The following is a 19,968-nucleotide window of genomic DNA, read 5'->3' on the forward strand; positions in this document are numbered from 1 at the left end:
AAGAAGATACTTCCTCAAGTGAAACGCTAGTCCAAAAATAATTTCGCTGAAGTAAAAAGTACTGCATGATAATTAAGAGCAAGAGTAGAAAAGTGGGTGACACTTTAGATTACAGCCCGCGAGTTTGATGTGTAGGCACAGGGAACAATGAAGTAATTACACATGTAAGTACAGGTAATTACACATTAGAGTGCAAGGTTTAGCGTCCAAAATGACCAAAGTGTAAAAAAGGTGTACATGTTTTTTAATGTCACTTCTAATGCCCATATAGTACATTTTAACACCACCAAAAATATTTAATTTCTTTAAAGAGACTAAAGTTTAAAAATGTTATTATGCATTTTCCTCCCCCTACATGTTCCAGTAATGTCCTGTTGTGTAGAATGAGCCCAGACCTGTTCACCACAACTGCCTCTAAAATCACTCAAAAAGGTGTTAATTCGAGCTTTGTATAGAACCTGCAGTTACGCGTGAGACCTGAGGTGGCAGCAGTGAGTATGAAAAAAAAGACACACTTGCATCTAGTCCCTATAAGAAACAGGCCACCGATTTTCCATACTGAGACATGTTCTTAACTGAGCTTAGACGAGTTGATGCGTACCTGTCTGGTCTTTGTGCGTGCCCTCAGTCACGCAAAATGACCAAAGATGTTGCTAGCATTTGGCCTCTCCCAGTATATTCCTATAGCTCCAAACGGGGTGAAGTTAGAAGCGACCAAGCTCTTCCACAGGCACAAAGACCAGACAGGTACGTATCAACACGTCTAAGCTCAGGTAAGAACATATCTCAGTATGGAAAAACGGTGAACTATTCCTTTAAGATTTGCAAACATTTCACCAAACCGAGGAAAGAGAATTGGTCAAAACGGGAAACTTTTGAGGAAAAAGAAAATTTCAGCCAAAACTGAAATATGTGTTAGCCCATAGTTTTCATGTTTTCAATGAACTTACACAGTAAAAATGGTTGAGTAATATCATAATTTTCAGACAAATTCAGATGTGTTGCAAGTTCGAATCCAATTTAATGCTTGATGATATTTAAGGCCTTGAATTGAATGACCTAATGCTTTGTAATGCCCCGCCCTGTAATGTGTAACCACACATGAGCACTGCCATGATAAAAAACAACAACACTGTCTACACCTTTGTTACACATCGTATATCTACATGTCGTACATCTTTGTAAACCATTATTAAACCTTGAACTTTTATGTGTAATTGCAGTACTTACAAGTGTAATTACTGTATTGCTACCTGTACCTACCAATGGAACTTGTGGGCTGTAATCTAAAGTGTTATCAAATGTTTAGTCAAATGGTTCTAATACTAATGTGCTTAAAAGTACTTTGTGTTTTAGTGGTGACATATGCAATATACAAAATATGTAATGGAAAAGTTATTATTACTAAAGTACCTTGTTAAAACTACTCTCACAAGTACAATTTCTTCCAACTTTGTACACGGAAATGTACTCGAGTAAATGTTAACCGAGTACCGAGAAAAAGCATTTCTCTTGCTACAATTCAGGCGCCGCCGTTTGTGTATCCAAGTGCTTTCATGCAGCATGTAAATGTGTCATTACCTGGCACACAATACAGCGTGTGTGAATGGGATCCCTAGCAACGGCATGGACAATGCAAGTGGCTAAAAACAAACTACGACTGAGGCCGGATTAGACAACAAACACCAGGCGCATTCAAGTTTGACGACAGATAAATGATCGACGTTTCTGAAAATATAAAGGAAAGTGTGGACTAAAAAACAAGGGCATTTTTCAGGATTTTAAGAAGTTAAATCAAACGATGGCCAAGAAGACACATGACAAAAATGCAAATGCAGCATACAAAGGAGAATAGGAGGAAGGAAACAGAATGCAGAACACTATCCACGTATATTTCTTATTGATAGCTATTAAAAGAACAGTATGAATGTTCTCCATCTGACAAGGATGCAGCAGCTAACAGTTTAAAAGACCTGCACCTGCTCCTTTCATACTCTGAAACAGGAAAACTCAGATACTCCATGTTTAAAAAAAAAAGGTGAAAGAGTTGAAATGACCACATTGCGGCTCGGATGTTTTCTGTAAACAGTTCGTGACGCCCGTGTACTCACGTCCTCTGTGTCCTTTACTCGTAGGATCTGTTCCCGCAGGTCTTGGAGGTCGTTGAAAGTCGACTGTGCTGTGATGGAGTAAACCAAAGCGAAGCCCTGGCCGTTCTTCATGTACAAGTCCCTCATCGCCGTGAACTGCTCCTGCACGAAACACGCAACAGGAGGAATGAATCAAGTCTTATAGCTTTGAGAGACTGTAAACCAAACTCGAGGTCGTTTCAGACAAGGTTATTAGGGGAGGGATGAGTACACTTACTGTGCCTGCTGTGTCGAGAATTTCAAGCATACATTGCTGACCGTCTACCTCCACTTGCTGCGGGAGAACACAATAAAACATGAGCAGGTGATCAATGTGAAATCAAGTGCAATTTGGAAAGCTCAATATTATCGAACGAGAGACTCAATGAGGCTTTAAAGTATTAATCACACTCTGCTATACTACGAGCCAACATTTCAAAGAATAACCTTATATACCGTATTTTCCGGACTATAAGTCGCACTTTTTTTTCATAGTTTGGCCAGGGGTACGTCTCGTACTCCGGAATGACTAATATGTGATTTCTTCTTCTTTTTTTTTAATTCAAATATATAATTTCACATGCCACTGGAGGGCACTGCAGGCTAATCGAGCAGCAGAAAGAAAGTTAGGAGTGAGCGAGAAGGGAGGTCACTCGTGGAAGAAAACAAAACAAAGCTAATCACGGGCTAAAAGCTCGATGGCCACAGCTAGAGGAACAAGTTTGCAAATGAGAGATTGAAAAACATGCTGTTGGGAGAGGCTTGTCGACGGTGCAGTGGTGTGTTCCTTGTGCTTTAACTATCGGAACGGTTTATGTGACGTTAAGCGGCTGGTGCGTCTTATACTCCGGAGCGACTTATAGTCCGGAAAATATGGTAATCACGGCCTAAAAGCTCAATGACAACAGTTAGAGGAAAGAGTTTGCAAATGAGAGCTTGAAAAACATGCTGCCGGGAGAGGCTTGTCAACGCCGAGGATGAAGATTTCAATGGATTTAGTGATTTGGAGTGAGATGGAGAGTTTGGTATGTTCTTTATGCTAGAGTTATCTGAACTTTTTATGTGATGTTAACATACCAGACACCTATTAAGTTCGTTGTTTATGCTTCATGTAGCTAACCATCAATGTATTATGTTAGCATACTGTGCGCCTATTCAGCCTGTTGTTTTTTCTTCATTAGGCATTTTTTATAGTGCGTCTTATACTCCGGGGCGACTTATAGTCCGGAAAATATGGTAGTCTCAAGCATCTTTAAAATCCTGCCCTGCACAGCTGTAGCTTCATGTTGCTGAACCTAACTCGGCCACAGGAGAAACATAATATATGATAATTCTAATATTTCCAAATAGCACAACACAAGAAGAAGGAGGGGAAATTTTTTTTTAGAGGGAATACATTTTTTTCTGGCAAAGGTTTCAAGACTTTTTCCTGTCGACATGAAGCTTTTGCTCACACAGTCGAATGAGCAACTTACTAAAAAGCCCTGTGTAATAAAACTGAATTACACAAAGTAAAGTTATGTGAAAACAGTGCCTCTCTGTCTTTTCAACCCACAAGTCCGATAACAAACACCACTGTCCGGTGGTGCGGCGGCAATTAAACTTTTATATGCATAATTTGACTATGAGGAAACATCTCGCATTTCTCTGGCTGCACGTAAGCACTGAGTGTGGGAGAGGCGTTATACAGAGCTGAATGAGCAAAGGGACGCAACATCACGGCATGAGCCTCCAACAGCTGTGAGTAATCAGCGCCGCACTCACCTTTCTGTACGAGTCTTCTATTGTAGGGTCATATTTCTCCACGAAGATTCCCTGTACGAACTGAACTGTCTGTGAGAGACGGAGAGACAGAAAGCCAATGTCAGGACGTTTCAACCTTTAAAAACAAAACGTCTACGTCTTCTCCCAAACTTCTCCACATAATACCAAGTGTTCAGAAACTTTTCACACCTTTTTACACTATTTCCAATGTACTGTTTCTTTACTGTTGGTATAAAAGGTACATCTATAAGCCCATAATAATGCTTAGTGTATTGTGGGCTGGACCAGAGCTCTATCCATCGCCTAGTCTGCAGCACAGGAACAAAAAACAAAAAACAAAACCTAAGCACATAACCCCCCTGTTGGCCTCTTTGACTCCCTGTAAACCTTAGGATTTTATGATTTTGATGTTGGTTTTCAAATGTTTGAATGAGACGGCTCCACCCTACCTTTCTGGGCTTCAGTCAGAAAAATGAGGTCAACTAATAAACTGACCTGTAGCGGCTCCTAGACTTTAGAACAGCCCCAAATCTTTAGACAATTTTAAGATGAAAACCCAGCGCAAACAAGTGGGTTTTCATATTTCTAACTTTTGTATTTTTAAATTACATACATTTTTGTGTACAGCCATTGGGCAGCGTGTGGTTTTAAATTTGCCTTATAAGTAAAATGGACCTTGACCACAATAATACATTAAAGGAGGGACTAAACTTCACTTAAAAATGTTAAAATTATGTATTTTCCTCCCCCTACATGTTTCAACAAGGTGTAGAATGAGCCCAGACCTATTCACCACAACTGCCTCTAAAATCCTGCATTGTCACTCAAAAAGGTGTCTGGTCTGAAGTGCCGTCATGTACAAACTTAATATAGAAGGTGCAGTTACATGTGTGACCTGAGGTAGCAGTAGTGAGTATAAAATGGCTAACCTGCATCTAGCCCCTTTAATCATTAGGGCTGGGACAATATATCGTTTTGCAATAGATCGTGATACTTTCTGCCACAATACAAAGTATCAACACTTTTCTTAACAAATCAAAATAGTCCTAGTTAATATATCAAAATTGGAATTAAAGCAGTACTAAGTAACTCTTCCCCCTAGAGGCCATAAGCGCAACTGCAGGTGTAGTAGCAAGTTACGATTTTTTAACTTATTGATTGTCTTGGAGAGTAAATACTACGCTGACAAGAAAGGCGAAGGGAGAGAGGGTTACTGTGCATTCAATTATACAATGGAAATTTTTTTTTTCACTCAAACTTGGCTGTAAATACTGTTTAAAGTGACGTTAGCCCGCAGTTAGCTTTGCCCGTTAGCATGTTAGCTTCTTCTTCGTGATTCCATTAGTGTGTATTGCTTTCTCCGGACCGGTGGCAGTCAAGTTGCAAACATGGTTTTCTGTCCAGAGACACCAGGGGGAGATGAAAGACCCTCCAATCATCCCATAAACACTTGTATTACCCCCACAGGGAATACGAAAAGGATTTATTAAGGTAAACACGTTACTTAGTACTGCTTTAAGCTATTTGCAATAGTCCCCTGTTTGTGTGCTGCTCAGGGCATTTCTATCTTGCACTCCTTTATTTTTCTGGGACAGTTATGCAACACTGTTACATTTTGTTGTGGAGACATGACTGTTTTCTATTACACATTTTATGGTAAATATATCACTTATCATAACTACTTACTGTCACATAATATGTATCGGATCGTGACAAAAGCCCTATTAAACCTATTTTATACATTTCAAAATGTGAAAAACTGGGCTGTTTTTTTTTTTTTTAACATTACGTCCGAATTCAGTTCATTGAGCATATTTGAAACACGATCAGAAACGTCTAACCATATAAAAAGATACACATTTAAGTTTTAGTTTTACTTCTCCCCACTCTATTTCAAGCATAAGTGTATAAGTGATTATTACTGTGGAGCCTTTCCTTTCTGTTTTGTTTTTTCTTTGCTTTAAATAAATGAAACGAAAAAGAAAACATTTAAGAAAAGACAGAAATATGAATAAACTACTAAACCAATGCAAAAATGTATTAATTTCACCCTCATATCTGTAGTGGTAGGATTTGCAGTAAAAAGGCTTCAAACATAAAACCCCAAGACTAGTGTTTTGTTGCAAGGCCATTGTACCGTCCACTCAACTATTTTCAAATTGTGGCTCAGATTTGTTTGCGATTTTTAAAAGAATATACTTCAGCATAGTAACGGGAAAAATAAATGAACTACTTCCTGAATCCCCGATGGCAATTTGGCGAACAATCCTGAGCATACTCTGCACGTCACATGTTGATGGTAATGTCTAAACTTGGACTGTGCTCTGTAAAGCTATGCACGAAGGTTTACATTAGGGGTAGAGCGAGTTCACAGATAACATCTTGAGGTGTAGGCTGCCAGTGTGAAGGATTAATCAGACTCAACACCTGGCCAACGTTAGCGAAGAGGGTCATGGTCTGCCGTCAAACAAGTAGTGACAAAATGCAGCCACGTTTATTTTAAAACTGTCTTATCCGACAATGCAGAAATGAGGAAAGATGACTATGCTGCGAGGTGTGAAGATAAGACATTCATGGTTGTGGGTTTTACTGCGAACTGTGGGTGAGTAAAGGGGCAAGTGTGTTAAAGATTAGGAAACACAAGTCTAACAGAGATGACTGATGACCTTTTCTTTGGTTTACTTCACAATTTAATCCCAACAAATTGGTCAGACTCAAGGGATCACATTACAAGAGAAGGGATTATGTCTGCAGGGTTTCTACAGGTAGCAGCAGGTCAAAGTTAATGCTAGTGTGATGCCCAAACACAATTAAGATCTAAGCATTTTTCCCCCTATGACTTGTAGCCAATATTTAGTGGGAATTGAATAAAAAGACTGGACCCAATCTGCCTTATTTGGATCAGAACATTTGCTTTTGAAGTAAATAAAGTTTATCAGTGGCGTTTAAAGGCTTTGATTTTGGGACAATTCTTTAATGACTAATAATGCGTTTTAATTCCCGCAATGTTAAAAGATAAAGGGGAGTTTCACAATAGTGTTGCTAAAATATTACCAAATTATAAGAAGCATCTCATTCCTTCTACAGTGTTGTAATGTGGGTGTTAGCAGCACAAAGCAGTTTAATCTACTGTAGTGTAAGCTTTATTCACACTCAACAATAACTGAACTAAACACCTGTAAACACCTGTCCTGGTGTAATTAGGGTCTTATATTTTCACACCACAATCTGGACTTCTGCTCAAATCCATGTGACACGCCCACATTTTTTGCTTTGATTTAACCAGGAAAGTCCCACTGAGATTAAGAATCTCTTACAGGGCAGTCCTGGCCCCAGAGGAGAACCTATTCTACATATTTTTAGTGATACCCGGAGGAAGCCTACACATACATGGGGAGAACATAGATACAGACGGCATCTCTGGAATCGCCCATATATGGTCATTCTTGAAAACAGTTAAGGGGGAAAACAATTTTGAAAAAATGTAAAATTTCTCTAATTATTCAAAAACTACTTTAACAAATGCTGAATTATGAATATAGTTTATACTAAAAGATACAAAGACATGGGGAGGCGCAAAGTGGTTCAACAGCCCATAGATACATAAATAACGGAGAATGCTAACATGATGCTACATGTTAGCATCGGGCTAATGCTAACGGTTAGCTAGCGCTAGCTACAACTGCCGTTTTTTCACTTCTACTGAACAATCTGCTGAGAGAAAATATCCATATGGGCCCGATTTACACTTGACTTTATTTACATGTGATAAATAAGTTCATTTTCCACCAGAAAATGGCTAAAAAGAGTGGGAAAATTGTGTTTCTCTAAAGATTCTATTTTCCTCCTCGGCGAAGCCACGCCCCTTTCTATGACGAGATGCCGTCTGTATCTATGCAAACTCCACACAGAGAGGACCCGTCCAGTTGGGAATCGAACCTGGGACCCATCTGTGAGGCACGAGCGCTAACCGTGATTTGAAGAGGAGCCGCAGAGCAAATCCGGCTTTGAGATAAACAGCAAAAGCATTTTCTATTGAGGGTGCACTTTAATAATGTCATCAGAAGATTCATGAAAAACAAATCAATATCAACGAAAGGTCAAGTTACATCGAGTGAAGCTTCTGCCAATATAGACATGCCAGCCGCTCTGTGCCTATACGCCCTCGTCAGTTAACGGGCTAAAGGTTATGCCGATGACATTCCAGCATGGCAACCGTATAGCAACAGACGCCAAATGAGTGTCAGGTTATTATTTACTTTTACACAGGGCTCTGTTTAGAATGAAAATAGTTCACATACCCTCTGGAAAGGTTAAAGCTTTGAGATTAGTTATCATATTTTAAAGCCACACTGCTTGACATAAGCCCCCCAAAAAAAAGAGGGTGAAGAATATCTAAAAGGAAAAAGAAACCTAGAGGGCGGACATGCTTCTCATCGGACTCGTAACTTTGCTGGGAGCGGGACATCACCAGCTCGTCTCCATGGAGATTTGTTGCTGATGTCTACGCATGCCAGACAAAAGTTTTATTCAAATGTTTTCTTGTTAAAAAGGTGCACTATACAACTTTTTAAGTGAACAAAAAAACTTCATATTTGTGCACATTTGACTTTTGAATGACTCGGTGGCATTACGGGTGCAACATGGCTCCTTTGTTTTCCCTCGCAGTGGCCTCTATGATGCTTCAGGATCAATTGTTTTCAGGGGTTCGTACCAGAAACGGGCCAGAAACTCAAAAGCAATTGATCCTGGCGCGTCATAGAGGCCACTGTGAGGGAAAGCAAAGGTGCCATGCTGCACCCATAACACCACCAAGTCATTAAAAGGTCAAATACATGCCTGAAAAGTTACAAAGTGCACCTTTAACCCACAGCAAAAGAACGGCCTGTGTCGAAGATTAGAAGAATGTCGTTTGCACAGTTCAGTTGCTCTTGAGTGCTACATATGACCTGGATGTTCTGCAGTGTCGCTTTAAACAACACAACATTATCTAGTGTCCAGGATGTACATAAATGTGAGTACATGAAGTAGACAGGAAGCGGATACTCACCAGAGCGGACTTGCCCACACCTCCAGAGCCTAACACCACCAGCTTGTATTCACGCATGGCGAGATCGCTTCAGCAGACAGCCAACCGTCTACAAACAGGAAGAGCACAGCAGAGGGACACAAGCTGTGAGAACATTCAAAACAAAAGCTGCATCGATAAAAACAAAGCGTCTTTTTAGAGCGAGTATATCCACAGTCTCTGCAAACGCGGGGAAGTTTTTCCAAGTGCGAGGCAGAGGGGAAAGGATTCTAGTCATTCCTGGAGGTTATGGACAAGAGGCAGCACAACAATAGAGGGAACACCCATAAGTGGAGCGGCTGCAGGGTGGAGGAGGTGAAGCCTGCGTGACCCCTCGCTAACACGAACCAGCTGCGTGTGTGCAGTGCGCCGAGCCTGGACGAGCTGCGCCAATGAGATAGATACAGTTCACAATGACACCATAGGCCCTGGCCCCGTCCCAACACGCAACACGCCCTGCAGCAGCCCACGTTATGCACAATCGAGTTGTAAAGTTATGTCCCCAACAAAATGTATGACTGGAGATCTGTTCACTTTCTCTCACACATGTTTAGGCTATCCATAATTTTAAAGGCTACATTATTGTTTTCGCAATACTGGGTTATGCAACATCGCAAACATAACGCTTACCGCCCTCTTACATCCGACTGAAATTAACACCTATTTTGCAAACACAGCAGAAAACAAAAACCCAACCCAACTTAGAAATGTGCAGAAAGATCAGTTTTAGTCATTTTTTTCCATGTTGTTCCTTGTTTTTCCATCTTGTTTTGGCACAAATCCCAACACTTTGAATTACAATCTTTGAATTTAATGTCAGACACCGTATTTTCCAGACTATAAGTTTCACTAAATGGTAAATGGTAAATGGTCTCAACTTATATAGCGCTTTTCCACCTACATTAGGCACTCAAAGCGCACTATTTTTCATAGTTTGGCTGAGGGCGCGACTTATACTCAGGTGTGACTTATAAATCAAAATATGAAATTTCACGTGGACCAGTATCTGCTACTCCTGTACCACTGAAGATTTAAAAAACGGTAATCGAGCAGCAGAAAAAAAGTGTGGAGTGAGCGAGAAACTTGTGAGGGACTGGCAACAAGCGAAGGTTACTCTTACTGCAATGAAGAAAACTAAAAAAAGCTAGATGTCCACAGCTAGATGAACGAATTTACAAATAAGAGCTTGAACAACGTGCTGCCGGGAGAGGCTTGTCAACGGTGCCGTTGAGCCTCCATGCCCAGGTGGCTGTGACTTATACTCAGGAGCGACTTTTGTTATTTTCTTCTTCATGATTAATTTTTTGGCTGGTGCGATTTATACTCTGGTGTGACTTATAGTCCAGAAAATGGGGTAGCATGTTACAATAGTTCAGCAAAACAATGCAATTATATCACAAAATTGTCACAAGGCAGCACACAATGAGAGAAAAGCTTTTAAGTTTCTAAGTCCAGAGAGATTCCCCAGGCCTGTGCTCAAATTGTCTTCCCTACGGAGGAATAAATGCAATCCACCAGTGGGCTGCAGCTGGCCTTTGGTTTGTTTTCACTTTTTTCTTTACATGTAAAATCCATCAGAGGTCAGTGCCGGGGATGTTTTCCACACAGTTAAGTTCCTCTAGGAGACGACACCAAGTCTTCAGTGTCTAAAGTAGTCTAAAGATTAGGAAAGTCTCAAAATCGTTTTTATTTCACTCTTTTAGATCATTGATACGGTGTTGTTCTGGAGCCACTGAACAGCTGAGGGAAGTGGAAACAACGAGGGGCAGGAAATTGAGAAATCACTGGAATATCCCTCCGAGGGGAAGATGGTGGCGCTCCGAACGCTCGGCCAAATGGGTCACTGCGACGCGGGCCAGGGGAGGGAGCGGCCGCGGCCATGCAATATTATTCCTGCTTTAGTTATTGCCGCTGGAAATCACAGACCTCCATTATTCAGTTGTTTTCGTGCACGAGGAAGGAAAAGCCAGAGACGTGCTTTGCATTAATGAGTTAATGGCTCGACAATGTTCACTATTGGGGACTAAGGAGGGTGGACCAAGTTATAAGATGCCAAGAAACATGATGGAGAAGAAATCCCCAAATAAGGAACAAGTCATTTTGCATATTTTCACAAATTTTATGAGCAACTACAGGCCTTCATCCTATCCTATCATTCAGAGAGGTGCTTCTTTTCGTTGTTGTTGTTATTGTTGTTGTCATTTGGTTGGCATGGGACAGTGCATGTTAATGAATTTGAATCCAATGAATCACATTCCCAAAAGCTTCATTCATTCATCTTGCAGGCAGCTGGAGCCCATCCCAGCTGCTTTGGGCGTGAGCTCGAGTACTGGACAGTCCCTGCTGAATGACCCTTTATACGAAAGTACTCCCACTGCAGCCAGCGCTCCATCTTTTTTTTTTTTAAATATCCCAAGATACAGATGTTCAGTCCGAAATGTCCCTCACTGAAAAAGACCGTTAGAAACCAGAACATTCAGAGTGGTTTTAAAAGTCAGGAACTCCCTAATGAAGCGCTAAAACTTTCAAAGCTTTGGGTTTTTTAGAAAGTACAACATTTTGCCATTTAAGCTGCACCCAAAACCATAGCAGCTTACGTGAAAGTCAGGTCCTGAGAGGGACCGATGAAAGCCTCGTCGGATAATGAGCCTTTTTGCAGGCTCTTAAAAAGTGAATCCGGGACCGTTCTCTGGGAGGCAGATGATCCACACCTACACTGTTCTTTTTACAGACAAACGGCCCAGGACCTCCGACTCGACGCCGGAGCGGGAGCCGTGTGGGATTCGGAGCTGCTGTGGAGAATTTATAGGCGCTAATCCTGTTTCGCATAAAGAAATGAGAGCGGGTATAATAAAGCCGAAGTTATTTAGGTGTTATAATGTCGTCTGCAGAGTTGGGCCCGTCTACGGAGTCGTCGTGATACGAGTAAAACCGACTAACCTTGCATCACAGACCCCTACAGCCAATGTGATTGCAGTAGTTCAGCAGTTCGTCTCTCAGTCTTTTCTCAGATGTTAATGCTCCTGGCTGTGCGATCGGGAGCAGCCTCTTCAGGGCAGAGCAGTGACAGTCCTCAGGGCACTTTATGTAAACACAGTGAGCAGGAGAGAGGAGCGTGTGCAGGGTCACCGCCGTGTCCACTGACAAACACTATGTCACTGTGGAGGCAGCTGTCGCCCAGCCACACGGCCCCGCTTGCAACAATACAGCCGGAACTAATGACGTTTTGCAGTCAACAAGGTGGATGCTTTTGGTCAAACGCTTTGTTATTCTCCATTTCTCTCATTGCAAAAAGACCAAAAGAAAAGCGGGTTCTATCCTCCCCTCACGCACTCTTACATCTACATCGCAGAAACAGTCTACAGCAGACAAAAAGAACTACATTATGTCCTGGTATGACAAAAACAAACACAAGGTGAGGAGCATAAACATTTGTCTGTGGACATTGTGTTGCGCTGGTTCTTCTGCCTTCTGTCTGGTGAGGCGCACACTGACCCGCAGCTAACATTTAAAAGGCTGTGGGAGTCGTGTGAAATGTGAGGGTGTGAAATAATTGTAAGTTCTCGGAAAAATGGCAAAAAGGGAACAGTGTTGTCCAATATGTAATAATAATTAATCACACAATATAGTGCAATTCTCACATACTTAAAAAAAAAAAAAAAAAAAAAACAAGAAGCCAATTTGCAGACTTTATTTCAGCATTTACCAACTATAGAGCACTGTATTTTTAGAGACAGACTAAGGGGAACTTGTGATTTCGTTGGGTTAAAGCCATACTGTGTAGCATTTCTCCCTGTAAAATTAAAAAGCATATAGCATTACTGATGTTTTAATTGGTGAACATGACAATGATCACAGGGAGCCAAATATAGGGACATTAAGGCTGCTCGATTATTGAAAAAATAATTATCACGATTATTTTTGTCATAATTGAAATCACGATTATTCAAACGATTATTTGTTGCCTTTAAATAAAAGTCTATCTTTATTTTATTTATTTATTAATCAAAACACTATGATGGCATTTTATGTTTTCTGGACCGTCATAAAAGTACAAATGATTTCAAGTACGCCTTGATTAAAGAGAGGTCCCTGTTTCACACCTGCCCCCTGCTGGCCAGCCCTCACACCTGCGCAAGTAAACTGAGCAGTGCGGCCTGATGACATCATCACTCAGCGCGGTTTGTTTTTATGTCAGGCAAAAGCATGAGCCATGGCACGTGAAAAGCGAAGGGGAAATAATCCCAGCGGCCTGAAATAAAGCAAGTCTGCTTTGCAAAAAAAAAATTGAAAAAATTGAAAAAAATAAATAAATAAATTTGAAAAAAACCAAAAACAATTAAAATCGATTTTTTGCGATTATGCAAATTTTGTAATTGTTTACTGTTGTAATCGAAATCGTAATCGAATTTCGATTAATTGCACAGCCCTAAGGGACATGAAACATTACACTCGCCTTGTTTTTGATGACCCACAGGAAGAATAGCGTTGACCACATTATTTGAATTTTACAAGTTTAGAAATCTGGACCGTTCCACATGGTGTCTTTAAGCTGAGGCCACCATTAAGGTGTTGCCCCAGTTCTGTAGGGTTGAACCAGAGCTACACCAGTGAACCAACAGTGGTTTATGGACGGACATTGTGATTAGTGTTGCTGCAATAACAAAGGCTCCATACATTACATACCATTAGCTAAAGCAGGCCAGCTCCGAGATTTGCTGCAGCCGAGCACAAAAGCTATACAAGACACCCCATTCAAAGTGAGATCTTTGGCCTAGTTTCCCCCCCTCCATCCTGAACCACCACGACACCATTAAAAGCAATGGGATGGGTCAGCAGTTTGGTACAGGGTCTGAACTTTTGTGTCGCTATGAAATCAGTGCAGCATTTGACAAATAGTAAAACACACAGAGTTCATTGTGAGACGGCCGTATAATCGAACAGAACTTTCTGAACTCAATGTACTTCAAAGTTAAAGCCAATTTTCTGAGTCATCTCTATTCCGCAGTGACACAATGAATATGACACAGCCCATTTGCTCCCCACAGCCATCCCTAAAACTGAGCAAACTCTAAATATAGGACATGACAGAATGGGATGCGCTGCTATTGTATACAAACTTTCAGTCCAGGAAAACTTCACGAGGCGTTGCAGCGCACTTTGTCTCCCCGCTCGAACGCGCTCAGGGCCATTTAAGGATATCTGGCTGAATAAACCTCTCGCCAGTTCCACCACTACGGCTTTGCTGTCAGCCGAAACACAACAAAACACGACCGCGGCTCCGCTCGTAGTAACCCCTGCAAATAAGGAGCGGCACAGGACATTTGGCAAGACCGCAACACTAGGTCTATGCTTTACTCTGGCTTTTTAAAACACTTTCATACGCATCACAAAAGCTGAGATTGTTAAGAAAATACAATTATCTCTACAAACAACAAAATGTCTTATACATTAAAGGAACAGGCCACCGTTTTTACATACTGAAATATGTTCTTACCTGAGCTTAGACGAGTTGATGTGTACCTGTCTGGTCTTTGTGCATGCCCTCTGACACGCAAAACGAACAAAGATGTTGTTAGCATTTGGCCGTTCTCAATGTATTCCTATAGCTCCAAACGGGGGTGAAGTTGGAAGCGACCAAGCTCTTCCACGGGCACGCATAAAGACCAGACAGGTACGCATCAACTCGTCTAAGCTCAGCGAAGAACATATCACATTATGGAAGAACTGTGTGCCCTCAGTCCCGCACCAAAAGTTGACCAAACCAAAGTTGTTGTTAGCATTTGGCCTCTCCCAGCATATTCCTATAGCTCCAAACGGGCTGAAGGACAGGTATCACAGTATGGAAAAATGATGGCCTATTCCTTTAAAGTGGCTAACCCTGTAGTTAACAATTTTCAGTGGGTTGCGAAGTTTTTCCATAGAAGATGTAAACTTGATGGGCTTATTCAAAGCTAAAACCAACAACACTTTATGGAGGAAATGCCATATTTAACATTATCCTTAAACAATTCAAACTACAGAATGCTATACAACTTAAAAGAACATAACATAAGAAATAGGTAAAACAATTCAGCCCTAAGCTCTCTGTGAAGAGGAGAGGAGAGGAGCACAACTTCTGGCGAGTGTATTTTGACCCTTTATAAAGGAGACTGACCGATGGATAATGCAATTGCTCGAAAACGTACAAATGAAACAAAACTCCAGCTGTGTTTTTTTTGCGGGAAAACATGTCATGGTCAAAGAACACGCTGATGTAGCAACGCATGGGCTATTTAAGCTTCAAAGTGGACAAAAATAAATGATAGGACTAAACTGGGCTTAACTACTGCATCCAGGCGCACAATTTCCTGGTCTGGACGGGTTAATCCTGGACGTATAAAGCTGTCACAACAACTGACTCAGCGTCCGTTCGTGTGACTGACAGCCCCCCCACACCTCCCTCTCATTCATTCCCCTCTTGTCAAACGATTGCGGAAGATGAAGACGCTCATATCCTGTGGCCCATGAGGGTTTTCGTGTGAGATCGCTTTCCTGCAAACATGGCATTTTGAGCGGTTTCAGTCCCTTGCGGTTTGGGTGTCCCGGGTAATAGCAATGCTGCAGATGCCGATAAGCCACTAGTTACTCATTACCTTTGCCGGAGCCGCACATTACATCACATGTTCACACAGGCCTTGTTAAAAATCACCAGGTTCAGGGGGGAAAAGCTGACAGCACATGAGGCATCAGTCAACAAATGCAAAAAAAAAAAAAAGAAAAAGAAAACAGGCCACGGTTGTAGTTTTAGTAGTAGTGGGAGCTTTCTGAGGAAGCATGACTGAACTCATGAAGTTTGCTTCTGACTGAGCGCGGGCACAAAGACGACTTAACCACGTTATGAAACTTGGGTTTACGAGGTCAACTACACACATTTCTTTTTCGAGATAACATGTATGACACCGGGGAAAATATGAGCTGCACACAATTACCTGCAACAGTTTGTTAGATTAAACTTGAAACTGGATATCATTCATCAAAGAAACTTGTCCAGTCAACTTTGACCGATTGTAATGTTTGTTGTTGCGCATGTTGAGTTCAAAGCAGAAGTTATTTGCATATCTAAAATCTACGATGTTATAAATCTGTCAAGAAATATTGAGGCCGAAAAGGAAAATTCAGCCTGCTGCTATTAAAAGCTCTTCTTTTCCAAAACGCAGTCTGGCCTATATTTTTATGTCAAGACTAACTGCATACTTTCCACACATTTATCAAGAGAAAGTGAGTCGAGGGACTTGAAATATGTCATGGAATTAACAATATAGAATCAACAACTCAAATAAGAGCAGTAGATTGAGCTTTTACGCAATAATAAATTAGAGTATGACGAATACCATCCATTCCAGTGTAGTGTTTAAGTGGTTAGTCAGGTCTGAAATGAGTTAATAGTTTCCCACATGTGAATAGCGTTGGCTTACATTGTCATTCCACTTGAATTACTTTATTTCATTTCTCATTTGCATGTGCTCGGTTGTTTTTTGTGGGCGGGGCTGTAAAGGAAATTGAAATATACTGAACTTCGATCAAAATCTGGATTATTCTGATGCCATGTAAATATACAACTGGATATCAAGTCCATGTTGCAGCAATTCTCCCTAATCAGCATTTCTGATTGATATGACCACAATTGAGAAGAGAGTGTGAGAGAGAGTCACACTGAAACTGCAGCTGCCACGCAAAATGGCACTGCCTGTGACTAAGTTATGTCAAAGATGTGTAACTGACAACAAAAAAAAACGCTGTCAGTCGGCAGGCCCTGACCTGTAACCACATCCTCTTTCCACAGCGCTTCTCGAGACAAGACAGCCCCATAATACCGGTGAGAGGATGGAACTGGAGGAGCTGTCACTAAAATAGCCCCTTCCAGTCTCTGTTCCTGTTTGGTGCACAAGACAGCAGCATAACCACCCGCACAGATGGGGAAGTGGGGTCTGCAGGCGGTGGCTCAAAACTGCTGTGTGTGGCTGAGGAGGGGGGGGTGATACGAGACACAAAGCTGCAACGCAAAAGAAGATGGATTTGAACTTCTTTGTACTAAGAATACCCTGAATAAAGTAGAAGATAAAAACAGGCTAACGTCATTCTGCCCTTATTGGTGTCAAGCACAGACACTCCTAAAAGAAAAGGCACAAAGTCTACTAAAGTAACTATAAGACGAACTGAGAAAAGTCAAACAGTTGCATGGCTGAGGTACTGTGGCCTTTAACCTCTTAACCGCATTTTCTCCAGGTCGGCTTTACTCATATGCAACAGCTTCTTGACTTTACAGCTTCTAGACCAGAGTAATGTCTCATTTGAAAGCTAAGACCTACAAAATTGATCTAAACTGATCCTTTTCCTTGCGTTGTTGCCGTGTTGTCTCCCTTTATTCACTTTCTTTTTCCATCTAATTGTTGCCACTTTTATGTTGCCGTTTTGTGGCTATATTTTGGCTCTTTTGTGGCTTTTCTTGTTGCGTTTTCATGCTCGTTTTCTTGTCATTTTTGTTGCTTTTTTGACACTTTGTTCAAGAAGCTTTAAGATCTAGGTAAAACCAAACTGGAGAAAATGAGCTCGATTCAGGTGGGGGTAACTTAAAAAGGAACAGTCACCGTTTCTACATACTGAGACATGTCCTTACCTGAGCTCAGACGAGTTGATGCGTACCTGCCTGGTCTTTGAACGTGCACTCAGTCACGCAAAACGACCAAAGATGTTGTTAGCATTTGGCCTCTCCCGGCCAGTATATTCCTATAGAGTTCGGGAATGTGACATCATATCGCTAAGCATTATGGGATTAGCAGCAATTGTAAACTAATGGAGATTTTAGAAGTTAAAATACTGGAGTTATTGTTCACATTAAAACACTTGGAGACCACAGTGTATTTACCAGCAGTAACTCAGCAGCTAACGGAGCTGTTCCACGGCTATTTTCTCCACTTTATAAACTGTTTTTAGCTAATGTTAGTCAATGGAAATGTATGCTAACAGCTGCAAAGATGGCCGATCTCCATGGTGACTGTAGACTTTCCCGAACTCTACAAGTCCAAATGGGGGTGAAGTTGGAAGCTACCACGCTCTTCCACGGGCACGCACAAAGACCAGAAAGGTACGTATCAACTCGTCTATGCTCAGGTAAGAACATATCTCAGTATGGAAAAACGGTGAACTACTCCTTTAAGAGGTTAAAGTAATCCACATAGTACTTTCTTTGACAGCCAATAGTAAGTGCATCAAATGAATCAGTCTTGTGAGTGTGACATGTTCAATACGCACACATCCACATCCAAGAATCCAATCCAATACAAGCAAAAACACTCTCCCGGCCAACTATAAGGTCTTTATTACAAGTTTACAGCGGAGCACACACCTTTCCTGTGACTGTCTTACACGAATTGCTCCCAACAGGCTGCCACTGCCATAAAGCCCGGCTCTTACACACATCTCCTTTAGACTTCTGAATCTACCTAATTTGTTTACTTCTGTAGCTTATGCGTTTATCACACCGGGTCACGATAAATCCCCGCAATCTGTGGCTGCGACTAAAACCACACACACACAGACAGACCAACTACCAACTGTGTGATTATTACACACCGGCTAACATAACGCCCAACACAAATAGTGCTCGAAATGATAAGCCTGCTTACAGATAAATCCATAAAACGGCACGGAGTTTAATCCGATGGACGGGGGTCGACATCTGCTCATAAACAATCCAATATCATACACGCTACTTGCCTTGAGCACCGTTATCAGGCTCGTTAGCTTGCGCCGCTAACTAGCTAGCTTTAACCCATTGCTTTCAACGGGGCCGCCGACACTTCACAGCCGCTAGCCGCTTCTCGTTAGCAACCGTGCTAGCTAGCCGCCACATTCCTATCCTCTGAGTGCATTCCTGCCCGAGCTAGGATGTCAAAAACACATCGCACAGCAGCCGGTTTTACAATTCTACAAAGGACATGGTTGGTAGATTTTTACACCAAGCTCTGTGCGGCGTTTGGATCGCGAAAGACCCAGCAAACGCTAGCGTTACCTGCCCTTCCGCCTGGCCTTGACTAAAACGGGGAGTGCACACACTCGCTAAGAGCCTGTTACACATTCTTTTAAATGTACAATGCAAAAGCACCGGCGCCCGTACGCGTTGCCGTGTCCGCCCGAGAGGTCAGGAATAACCGAGCCCCGCGCCAGGCCGTAAACGACCCATTTCCAGAGGTTTTAGCGGCCACGAAAGTTTGGCATTTGCACTCACCGTTTGTCGCTCGCTGTCTGTCTCTCGCCGCTCCTGCAAAGTGTCAGCTCCAGCCTGTGCGCAGCAGACGTCACTCCGCGCTGTTTCTCATTTTTCTTAAAAGGGCATGACACATGGGCAAGACTCCCGCAGCATTTGCATGATAACGGTTCTTCAGTGAAATTAGGATTACCGAAATTACACACATGTAAAATTGATTCCCTTCTGTCCTAAAAGTGATGCAAAATACCCATCTGCACAGTATAAACGAACCAATGTTTTCATTATCATTCAAACAATCGGAGTCCATAAAGGGGAGTATTTTATTGCACAATAAAGCACAGCAAGTGAGTGTGTAATTAATTGCTCAGAGCCCTGCACTAATCTGGAGATCTGGAAGTGTTCCAATTAAATACGTTTAATTACCTGGGCAGATTTACTAACTAATTTGGAACATATCCTCCATCAGGAATGTCCCAACTTAAACTTTAGGTGAGAGCTGTCTGTCTGGCTGATGTAGTTGAACCTCTCGACGTTAATTAAAACCATCATGGTGAGAATCCTTGACCTGCATCTCCACTAATAAACAGGTGTATGACACAAGCCTCAGGGTAAATGAAGGGAAGAGGCCTAAATGCTTCCTTATGTGCCATTAGGTGGTTTTGTTATAGCCATGTAGTGGAAACCAATACATGTTTAGAGTGGACTGCCATCTAGTGGACAAATAATATTCATACACAAAAGGTCAGGAGGAGAGA

At 41.8% G+C, this 19,968-nt stretch overlaps 2 protein-coding genes and 1 long non-coding RNA gene across 4 annotated transcripts in view; 2 read left to right on the forward strand and 1 right to left on the reverse strand.

Annotated features, from left to right (window-relative positions):
* LOC306980110 (ras-related protein Rap-1A-like) overlaps positions 1 to 19,276 on the reverse strand; it is a 35,709-nt gene extending 16,433 nt beyond the window's left edge. The window contains exons 1-5 of the mRNA XM_079579350.1: positions 19,232 to 19,276; positions 8,944 to 9,031; positions 3,894 to 3,962; positions 2,368 to 2,424; positions 2,112 to 2,252 (exon numbers count right to left, since the gene is read on the reverse strand). Of these exons, the coding sequence (XP_079435476.1) occupies positions 2,112 to 2,252; positions 2,368 to 2,424; positions 3,894 to 3,962; positions 8,944 to 9,000 (324 nt within the window). The 5' untranslated portion in view covers positions 9,001 to 9,031; positions 19,232 to 19,276. The remainder of the gene's footprint in view (positions 1 to 2,111; positions 2,253 to 2,367; positions 2,425 to 3,893; positions 3,963 to 8,943; positions 9,032 to 19,231) is intronic.
* LOC306980135 overlaps positions 1 to 19,968 on the forward strand; it is an 857,770-nt gene that overhangs the window by 418,292 nt on the left and 419,510 nt on the right. The gene's annotated exons all lie outside the window — the stretch shown is intronic.
* Positions 1 to 19,968, forward strand: part of inka2 (inka box actin regulator 2) — a 373,123-nt gene that overhangs the window by 86,932 nt on the left and 266,223 nt on the right. The window lies entirely within an intron of this gene.

This window comes from Gobius niger, assembly GCF_951799975.1.
Source record: "Gobius niger genome assembly, chromosome: 20".
Lineage (NCBI taxonomy): Eukaryota > Metazoa > Chordata > Actinopteri > Gobiiformes > Gobiidae > Gobius > Gobius niger.